Genomic DNA, 11,110 nt, shown 5'->3' on the forward strand with positions numbered 1-11,110 from the left:
GTACAACACAAACACCCCCCAAAATGATTCACAAAAGAAAGGTTACAGCGCTAAAACAACGAAAATTCAGAAAAGCTAAAACGCAACAAGTTTTGCTTTCTGGCATATCACATGACAGCTAGCATAAATAATGTCTCAAATGACTTATTAGATTCTGTGTGTATTTCACATGCCACGTGTTAGCAGTTTGCAGTCAAATCACCAAAAGTTTGAAAGCAATTAATGCGTTTAGTAGTACCAGTGAGATGTATACCGTAAACATCAGGAATCTGAAAACAAATAATAATCCCATTTTTCTACCCCCCTTCAGATTTATAGCATCTGACAAAGTGACAGCAAGTGCAGTTAGGTAGTTTTGGATAATCTTTCAATTCACCTTTAGATTATTTACAGCATCATGAATATAATTTCAGGCTAGCTGTGCTATAAAAATATATGGTTTGCTTACCTAACATCAATCTTAATTCTTCTGAAAAATAAAAGATTTACCACTCATTGACTCAATGACCTGAACTAATTCCTTTTCTTTTGTAATAATATTTTGTACATGTACTACCAAATTATGCAGATGTTTTATAACTATTACATGTACCATAATTAAAGTCCTAAAAGCGATTTATTATGTAGGTGTGGCGACATCACTCGACTGATTCTTTGACATTCAATTGTTACTGCAGTTTTACGACCAGGCATTAAATGTCTTGCTGTAGTTTATGGCACTTATTATGTATGATGTACCATTAAAAGCTATTGTGTTTTCAGCGTAGCAATTGGGTCCGATATTTAGACGAGACAAGTATAATGCCGACGAGTCGAAGACAAGAGTCAAGAACTGCGATTTTTTTACGAATTAATTTCGTACTCGGACCCGGCTGGTCTTGACCTATTTTTGGATCTAAATTTAGATCAGGTAGATCACCACATCATGCACAAAAAGACATGTCACTAGCAAACTATGTCAGACTAGACGTCATCATGAGTTTGTGTAAAACAAAATCGAGGCCGGAATCACTCAGTTGAATCGAACTCCGACCAAACACCACGTCATCACTAGGTTAATTTATGCACTCGCGTGAACAAGAAACTGTCGAGCTTCACAGATGTTGTCGTTGGGTAGTTTTGGGTTTGTTTTACTACCATAGGAGGATTTTTGAACTGTAGATGCACTCAGCTGCAACAAAAACGCAAAACGAAGGCTGTGAGCTGCACTGTGCCTTTAAAGCAACCATGAAGAGTTCATTTAATATCATATTCTTACTCCGAATCACATTAGCATTGAGTCACCTGAGATGCTTATCACTGAAAAACGCTTACCCGGCTAAAGAATTTAAAGGGAAGCAACCCCATCACCAAAACGAAAGTGAAAGTAGCTTTGGTAATGGGCCAGTACACCGGGAGTTACCTCCCATACGGGTGTATGCCACGTCACTTCCTCTAGGAACACGTGCCTATTATCATACGTCTTTTTCACCTCGGAGAGGACGGTTCACTTTTTGACGCTCTGTGGCTGACCTTGTGTGTTTGAGTGACACCCGCCGGCCACGTTACCCAGCTTGTCTGCTCGCCTTGCCTACAGTTTGGTGAGCTCGTTCCCGTTTGTTGTTGGTTGTTTGCACTGTTTTGTTACTGTACGTTGTCCGTTTTTTACGGACTTGTGTGTCAGTGACTTGCGTGTTTCGCCATTTTGTTGTGTGAGTTAGTTAGCTAACTCGTGTGACTTTGCTAGTAGCTCTGCGTGCCCTCTTTCTGTTTGGGCAAGTGTAGCTTTAGTATTTTGTTGACGCGTAAGCGTGTGTGTTTACTGTCTTTTCAGTCGTTTTGACTTACGTTTCAGTAAATCTTTTTGGCTTTGCCACGTGTTGTTGACGTTTGTGTCAGTGTCTTGCGTGTCGCCATTTTGTTGTGTGAGTTAGTTTTCTAGCTCGTGTGACTTTGTTTGTAGCTCTCCGTGCCTCTGCTTGTGGGGCAAGTTTAGCTATAGTATTTTGTTAACGCATTAGTGCGTGTGTTTACTGAATTTTCCAGTCGTTTAGACTTATGTTTCAGTAAATTTTTTCGCGTTGCCACGTGTTGTTGTCAACATGTCTGATTCAGACAAGCGCCGTGGCAAGTCGGACCCCAAGGGGAAAATTAAGGCTAAGTCTTCCTCTTCCAAAGCAACTTTACTTGTTACAGACCAAGAGCGTAACACTTTGTTGGCTGTACCAATTTCGGCGCCTAGCGCTGTTACTACTTCTGCTTCTTTTGCGGCGCCTAGCGCTACTGTTACTTCTGCACCTGTCTCTACATCGGAGACTTCGTCTTCTTTGTTAGCACCTGGACAAGGTGCGTTGGTTTCCTCTCTGTTAAAGTCACTGGTTCCAGAAATCCGCAGCTTGGTGCAGGCAGAATTTCAGCGTTCCGTCGCCAGCAGTTCGGCGTTTCCGGCATCTGGCAGTGACGTCCGGGCATTGGCTTCCGTGTCTTTGTCCTCCACTTCCGGCTTGGAGCAGCGTCCTCCCTCTTCAGCGTCGGTTGGTAAGCAGAGCTGGTCCGATAGCCCTCGTGAGGCGCCTGGACGTTCTCCTTCGGGGGACAGCTCTTTCGCATCGGGTCACGACCGATACCTTGCTGATCTTTCATTTCCGGCGATAACCTACGAGGCCCCGGACTTGTTCGAACAGCGGCGGCAGTCGGTTTCGACTGCCGCATTTCCGGCACTTGCCGGAAGTGATGATCCGTCCGCTCCGGCACGCTACGGCGGTCGCGGCAGGATGGAGTATTCACTGACTTCCGGTCCTTCCGGATCGCGAAGTCAACCAGTGCAGTCTTCACTTCCGCATTTTGCGGTTCCGTTGACTACACTTCCGGTTTCGGCCGGAAACGCTTCTTCCTCTTCTGGTGGTTCCTTCCGGATACCAGATAGTGGATTACAGCGTGCGCCTTCCGGCTTTCAAGCGCCTAGGCTTGAGCAGGCATCACTCCACTCAGTCGGGGGAGTGACGTCAGCTCATCCAGCTCCGGTTTTTGCGGATGGTCGTCCTGCTTACCCTTTACCTTCACAGGATTTTGGGCGGCAGGATGACGTTAGTGCTCAGGCTTTTCCGGTTTCCGGTTTGCCAGGGCATGCTTCTGCTTCCGGAACTGGTGACTTCGGTCATGGTTCCACGTGTGACTATTCTGATGCTCCATCAGTGGTCAGCGAGGAGTCGCGGGGCGTGTTTCCGTCGAAGCTCAAGTCTGTTCTTGACGTCGCGGCGGAAGTAACGTCTCGTTATTTTCCTGAAGGGGTGGTGGCTGCGGACTCTTCCGCATCATTCGTTCCTTCTGCCATGGCGGACTTCCGGCCGGCACAGGAGGATGTTTCTTCCTTCCGGTTCGCCGAGTCTCCGTCAGTGGCTTACCAACTTTCGCATTCACTGGTTCGTCCAGCACATGCGGGGAGTGGTATTCGGCCAGTGCCTGTTCCGTTACTGCTTCCTTTTGGTCCAGTTCCGGAATCAGCGCAGCAGTGGGTGGCTTCAGCTGCCCAAGCCTCTTCCTTCGTGCCTACGGTCAATAGGAAGCTTGGCATGCCCAATCAGAGCCAGAATTGGCTGGCGTCTTTTGCACTCCCTAGGGCTACCCTTCCGGTTTCCCGGGAATTGCTGCCTCTTCTGACTAAACCGATCAAGCGTGATTCGGTTTTGCCGGTTTCCGAGGCTTCCCTCCTCTCTGCTGAGGAGGTTGGACGTCGGCAGATCGAACTGTCCTCCATTGCGGAGACTCTCGTTCGGGCTCTGTCTCGGGCATTGACCGATTCGCTAGTTCCTTTCACTCTCAGTGAAGAACAGAATGCGGACGATGTCTCTGCGCTTTTGGCCGCATTGGCCAAGGTCAATGAGGAACAATTGCGTCTTTCCTCCCTGCAGTACACCCAAGCGGTACTCTGCAGGAGGGATCTCTTCCTCTCGCAGTCCCAATTCACGGAACTGGCTACTAGGGAGACCTTGAGAGTCTCCCCGGTCTCAGAGGAGTCTCTCTTCTGTCCGCTGGCACTGGATGCCAGACAGAAGGAGATTCAGTCAAACAAGGACAGTCAGTTCCTTGACTACACTCTGAAGGGGGTGAAACAGTCTCAGCCTTCTAAACAGAAGCAGGCTCAGACATCGTCTAACCCCAAGCCAGCTCAGAAGCGGCAGGCTCCGCCGGCCGCTCGTGGTGGGAAGAAGAGGACGGCATCGGGGAGGGGGCGTGGCGGCTCTGGAAGTAAGCCACACCCCCAATGAAGCGCTCCCGATCTCACCTCCCTCCCGCCCTCCACCTTGGTGATGGCGGGAGGCCCCTCCCGGGCACTTTCTCGTTGGATGTCGGTAGTAGACAGCCAATGGATTGTGGGAGTGGTGAGATCGGGCTTCCGCCTACTCTGGCGGGAGGAAAAGGCGCCTCTTACCCGAGTGCCTCCGCGGTTCAAGCCCCCCTTCTCGCAGGAAGCACGTTCCGTCTTGCAGTCGGAAATTGCCTCCCTGGAGCAGAAGGGCGCGGTGGAGAGAGTTCGGGTCCACAGCTCCCTGGGATTTTACGGGCGTCTGTTCGCTGTTCCCAAAGCATCAGGAGGATGGCGTCCCGTGTTGGATTTATCTCTCCTCAATACTTTCTTGAGGGAGATAAAATTCAAGATGGAGACGCCAGCCTCTGTCCGAGACTCTCTCCGCCCAGGAGACTGGGTGACCTCGATCGATCTCACGGACGCATACTTTCATATTCTTATGCATCCGGCCGACCGGAAATGGCTTCGTTTCCGGTGGGGAGATCAGATCTACCAGTTTCGCGCACTCCCTTTCGGGCTGTCTCTCGCACCATGGATTTTCACCATGGTGGTGAGACAGGTCTGTGCACTGGTGAGGTCCCAGGGTATCCGTCTGCGGGCTTATCTGGACGACTGGCTCATCATGAACCAGTCCCAGAGCGGCTGTTCGCAGGATACCCTGACGGTTCTTCGAGAATCCAACTCGTTGGGATTCTCGATCAACCGGGTAAAGTCGGAGCTGACCCCGTCACAGACATTCACTTATCTGGGGATGTCTTTCGACACGGTCGCTTGGACTGTCCAGCCTTCTCAGAGAAGGGTGGACAAGCTCCAAGCCCAGATTCGCTCCACTTTACCTCTCCTGATGGCTTCCATCCGCTCGCTCGCCTCCATCTTGGGGCAGATGGAGTCTATGGCTCTTCTGGTTTCACTGGGCCGGGTCCACAAACGTCCGCTTCAGTTCGCGCTGAAGCCGTTTGTGGACTCTCCTCTGGTGGACTGGGACGCCCTCATCCCTTTGCAGGGATGGTTCCAGTCTGCGACCCTTCCGTGGTTGGACACGGAGTGGGTCTGCAGAGGTGTTCCGATCGTCGTGCCCCTCCCCGACCTGGACCTCTTTACAGATGCGTCCAGGGAGGGTTGGGGGGCACATACAGATCTTCAGACTACTTCCGGTCTGTGGACGACGGAGCAGTCCTTGTGGCACATCAACTTGCTGGAGCTAGAGGCAGTTGCTCTAGCTCTGGCTAAGTTTCTGCCCTCCCTGTACGCCAAACATGTTCGTCTGTTTACAGACAACATGACAGTGGCGGCGTACATCAACAAGCAGGGAGGCTCGCGGTCCCCGTCTCTCTCGGAGAGGGCTTGCGAGATCCTGGTGTGGTGCTTTCAGCATCATATCACGATCTCGGCCAGGTACCTTCCAGGGAGGCTGAACACTTTGGCGGATGCGCTCAGTCGTTCCGGTACGGTGCTTCAGTCGGAGTGGACGATCACTCACGGGGCACTGCTTCGCCTTTGGGCCCAGGTCCAAAAGCCTCTGGTGGACCTTTTTGCCACAAGGTACTCAAAGAGGCTTCCGGTGTTCGTCTCGCCATTCCCGGACCCTCAGGCATGGCGAGTGAACGCTCTGGACTTTCCCTGGACGGGTCTGGAGGCGTACGCCTTTCCTCCCTTTCCGTTACTCAGCCGAGTAATCCGGAAAGCGGAGATGGAGGAGCCGGCCCTTCTTCTTCTGGTCGCTCCTCTGTGGCCGTCGCAGGTCTGGTTTCCAGATCTTCTTCGGCTCGCCCAAGGGCCCCCCATTCCTCTCGCACTCGTGCGAGGGGAACTAGTGCAGCCCCGAACAGGCATTCCACACGAGGAGCCCAGTCTTCTGAAGCTTCACGTGTGGAAGTTGTTCGGGACTCGCTGAAGCGCTCTGGGGCGTCGTCTTTGACTCTGGACTTGGTGGCTCGCTCGCATAGAGCGTCCACCTCTTCAGTTTATGCTTCCCACTGGAAGGCATGGACTGCCTGGTGTTCAGCTAGAGGGGTGAGTTCGGTGGCTCCGCGCTCTATTCAGGTCGCTAACCACCTCTCTTTCATGTCTTCGCAGGGCGCCTCAGTCTCCTCGTTGAGGGTCCGGCGCTCCGCTATCTCGGCGACTCTTAAGCAGATTGGTCGTTCTGTTCGAGTCGGGGGCGTTATAGCTGCAGTCATTAAAGGGGCTGCTCTTAAGGAAGCTAAAGCTCGTTTGCCCGCTCCCAAGTGGGACTTGTTTTTAATCCTGGAATTCCTTCGTTCTGCGGATTTTGAGCCTTTAAGCGAGGCCAGTCTGTTCAATGTCACTCGCAAAGCGCTGTTTCTCCTTTTGTTGGCTACGGCCCGACGGGGTAGCGAGGTCCACGCTCTGTCGGGTCAGCCTGGAGATATCTCCTTTGAGCCGGACGGTTCCGCATCTTTGCGTTTCCGGCCTGATTTCCTGGCCAAGAATCAGTCTCCGGGGCAGGCCTCTCCGCTGGTTAGAGTTAAGGCTCTGACCAGCGCGTTGGCCCCGGATGACCCCGATTCGGTCAATTGCCCTGTGAGGGCACTTCGTCTGTACTTAGCCCGGACTCAGCCGATTCGGTCTAGTTCTCAGAAGTTGTTGTTTATCTCTCTCCTTACTAGGCGCGAGAAAGATTTGTCGAAGGTAACGTTGGCCCGGTGGGTGTCCTCGCTCATCAAGCAGGCTTATGAGTGGAGTCGCACAAAGAGGGGGGGGGTTATGCCCTCCTTGCCACTTGACTCGGCCCGAGCCCATGAAACGAGGGCGTGGGCATCCTCTCTGGCAGTTCTGCGCTCCAGACGTCTAGAGGAGGTGCTGACAACTGCGTATTGGCGTTCCGAAGATGTTTTCATAAACTTTTATCTTCGGGACGTCACAGCTCTTCGACAGGATGGCTCCAGAGGCCTTCCAGCGCTCATAGCAGCAGGCCAGTTCCTGTCCAGAACTTGATGGTGAGTTTTGATTCATTTCTAGCCCACCGCCTTGTTGATGTTATCTGCTAATGTGATTCGGAGTAAGAATATGATATTAAATGGAAAATTTCCTAAATAAATTATCATTTAATTAATATACTTACCCGAATCACATACTGTATTCCCTCCCACCTGCCCCGCTTATGGTTTTAAGATTTTTAAAGCCGTATGATAATAGGCACGTGTTCCTAGAGGAAGTGACGTGGCATACACCCGTATGGGAGGTAACTCCCGGTGTACTGGCCCATTACCAAAGCTACTTTCACTTTCGTTTTGGTGATGGGGTTGCTTCCCTTTAAATTCTTTAGCCGGGTAAGCGTTTTTCAGTGATAAGCATCTCAGGTGACTCAATGCTAATGTGATTCGGGTAAGTATATTAATTAAATGATAATTTATTTAGGAAATTTTCCATTTTTGTTGTGTAAGAACAGCACGCTCATGCATGCACAAACAACATTCAGAAACACTGATCTCACTCTGTCTGTCTGTCTCACTTGCTCTCTGGCGGGTGGACGCATGCCCACATTCTTGATCTTTCTCTGTCTCAAGCGCCTTCTCATTAATCTCGTTGTCTCTCTTTGTCACTCTCAAATTCTTACACTTGCACACCCATATATACATATATCCACGGTGCTTCCTGGGTCATGGACGACCCAGAGCCTCACAAAAGTGTCTGTATCATCTGAAACTATTGGGAGTTTTTGATTGAGACTTCATGTATTATCTTCAAATACCATTAGAACCTTCCTATTGACCAAGTTTTATAACCTTCGTGGTTGAAAATGACGTTAAACACCAAATAAAGAAAGACCAAGTTTTAAAGGATTATCTTTGTAAACAAACAAATAAACAATGACGTCATTTGAATCACACAGTCCGGATGTTGTGGGTCGTTGGCGACCCATATGGAATTAAAGAAGGCATTTTACGGTGTTTATCCCTATTCGGATGGCGAGGGTCGTGTACGACCCATACTCTGCAAAGATCGAGGCGGTAAAGAGTTTAGCCCCATTCGGATGGCGTGGGTCGTGTACCACCCATACTTTTTACGTTCTTTAGAAAGTATGGGTCGTACACGTCCCACATCATTCGGACTGGGTACTATGTCCATAGCGTGAATCCGGTGAAGGTGGAAGGAGTCACGCTATTCGAGTCTGCTTTGTTTCAGCTTCTGCCGCCCAATTTCAGCAAGAAGCTGCCCAAGATGACGGCGAAGAAACTGAACACACTGGAAAAGCTAGAGATGAAGGACACTGTTCTGGAATACATCACAAACCCACAATTCCCCGTCCCTCCAACCTGGCCTCGCTTCAAGCCTCTTCAGTGAGATCCCTTATCTTAGTCATCTCTGTCCCTCTCATTCTCTGTCTCTCTCATTCTCTGTCCCTCTCATTCTCTGTCCCTCTCATTCTCTGTCCCTCTCATTCTCTGTCTCTCTCAGGCCAAAAAAAAAAATAGGTGTGGTTACGGTAACATAGCCAAAAAAAATAGGGTAGGTAGGTAGGTAGGCAATCACTTTTTTTTTTTTTTTAACTTTTTTTTCTAATGTGTACAAATTAAACCTACCGTACTTTCCGGGTGACAAGGCGCTTTGTTATCTAAGACGCACCCCCTTCTTTTAAAAAAAAATTGTAATCCAGTCACCCATTGGACGCAGGGGGCCAATAGGGCGCACCAAAATGACCCAGTTTTTGCCATGAGAGGTGGTTCCCCTGTCATATCTGAGAGAGGAAACACTTCCTGCATCGGGGTCAGTGACCGGTCAGTGACCAAAGGCATTGTGATAGCTGGGTGGCCTTGTTAAAAGACACGACCTTCTTCCCAGGGGTCAATGACCCAGTTTTTGCCATGAGAGGTGGTTCCCCTGTCATATCTGAGAGAGGAAACACTTCCTGCATCGGGGTCAGTGACCGGTCAGTGACCGAGTTTAACAGAGTGGAAATCTGTGTGTGCGGCCAGATCAAAGGCAGGGCAGTACCTAGTAGCTGAAACATGCATTATCACAAGTTGTTTGACTGGTACTCAAACGGTCTCTTTGATTTTTTTCGTATTTCATACACCGATTAGGCGCTTCGTTATACAAGACGCAGGGGTCGAACTCGAGGAAAAAAAGTCGCGCCTTATGACCCGGAAAGTACGGTACTTGACAGGGAAATAAGTGTGCGACACGGGCGCTTTCGCTTTCATTGCGTTTTTTGCACTCGTTTTTTTTTTGTTTTTGTTTTTTTGTTTTGACAAATGTAATAAAAAGTTATAGGATCGGCCCCTAAAAATAGGGTAGGTCGGGTTACCGTAACTACACCTATTTTTTTTTTAGGCCTCATTCTCTGTCTCTCTCATTCTCTGTCCCTCTCATTCTCTGTCTCTCTCATTCTCTGTCTCTCTCATTCTCTGTCTCTCTCATTCTCTGTCTCTCATTCTCTGTCCCTCTCATTCTCTGTCTCTCTCATTCTCTGTCTCTCTCATTCTCTGTCTCTCTCATTCTCTGTCCCTCTCATTCTCTGTCTCTCTCATTCTCTGTCCCTCTCATTCTCTGTCTCTCTCATTCTCTGTCTCTCTCATTCTCTGTCCCTCTCATTCTCTGTCTCTCATTCTCTGTCCCTCTCATTCTCTGTCCCTCTCATTCTCTGTCTCTCTCATTCTCTGTCCCTCTCATTCTCTGTCTCTCATTCTCTGTCTCTCTCATTCTCTGTCTCTCTCATTCTCTGTCCCTCTCATTCTCTGTCTCTCTCATTCTCTGTCTCTCTCATTCTCTGTCCCTCTCATTCTCTGTCTCTCTCATTCTCTGTCCCTCTCATTCTCTGTCTCTCTCATTCTCTGTCTCTCTCATTCTCTGTCCCTCTCATTCTCTGTCCCTCTCATTCTCTGTCCCTCTCATTCTCTGTCTCTCTCTCTTTTGATCTGTTTTTCTTTCTCTGGCTTTTTCTCTGTCTGTCTTTGAGACTTGTGTCTGTGTCTAAAACTAATAACATAGGTTATCATTGTGCATTGTATATATATTTGTCATGTGATTTTGGAATTGTTCCAGGCTTTCTCCCACCTTTCCCTTTTCAATGAACTCACAAAGTTTGAGTAAATAACATGTTTGTGTCAGCACCTGTCATGAGACTATCTGTCTTCATCTCTAGAGCTCTCTCTTAGTCTTATGATATCTCTGTCTCTTTTTCTCTCTGTCTCTGTCTCTCTGTTTCTCTGACTGTATGCCTGTCTGTCATTTCATCTCTCTCTCTCTCTCTCTCTCTCTCTCTCTCTCTCTCTCTCTCTCTCTCTCTCTCTCTCTCTCTCTCTCCCCCCTCCCCCCCCCCTCTCTCTCTGCTCTCTCTCTCTCTGTTTCTCTGACTGTATGCCTGTCTGTCATTTCATCTCTCTCTCTCTCTCTCTCTCTCTCTCTCTCTCTCTCTCTCTCTCTCTCTCTCTCTCTCTCTCTCTCTCCCCCCTCCCCCCCCCCCCTCTCTCTCTCTGTGGTTAAATTATTGCTTTGAAAACCGTATTGATTTTTGCTTTATGGTAACACTTAGTAGTTGTATTAGATTATGTTCAAGTAGGACATTCATGTCGGTGGTAGCATTTTAGCATTTTCTCTGCTTTCATGATTTTTGGATGTCATCATCTTTAATACTGTATCTAATAAAGTGATTTCAATGACGTGTTGTGTGTGTGTTGTTTCAGGACGGTTGGAGATATCTGGGAAGAGGCGAAGGATGAACACAAGTTTGTCGTCTTGGTCTTTGAAGATGATGGTTCTATAGTGGGAAGAGAGGTCAGCAATGTGCAATTTATTTATTTTTTTATTCTTGGTAAATGTTTCTTTTTGTCTATTAGGCACACAAAAAAAATTGTC

At 48.9% G+C, this 11,110-nt stretch overlaps 1 protein-coding gene across 1 annotated transcript in view; it reads left to right on the plus strand.

Annotated features, from left to right (window-relative positions):
• Positions 1–11,110, plus strand: part of LOC138949318 (sulfhydryl oxidase 2-like) — a 39,022-nt gene that overhangs the window by 4,780 nt on the left and 23,132 nt on the right. The window contains exons 3-4 of the mRNA XM_070321107.1: positions 8,438–8,592; positions 10,939–11,029. Of these exons, the coding sequence (XP_070177208.1) occupies positions 8,438–8,592; positions 10,939–11,029 (246 nt within the window). The remainder of the gene's footprint in view (positions 1–8,437; positions 8,593–10,938; positions 11,030–11,110) is intronic.

This window comes from Littorina saxatilis, linkage group LG15 (genome assembly GCF_037325665.1).
Source record: "Littorina saxatilis isolate snail1 linkage group LG15, US_GU_Lsax_2.0, whole genome shotgun sequence".
NCBI classification, from domain to species: Eukaryota; Metazoa; Mollusca; class Gastropoda; order Littorinimorpha; family Littorinidae; genus Littorina; species Littorina saxatilis.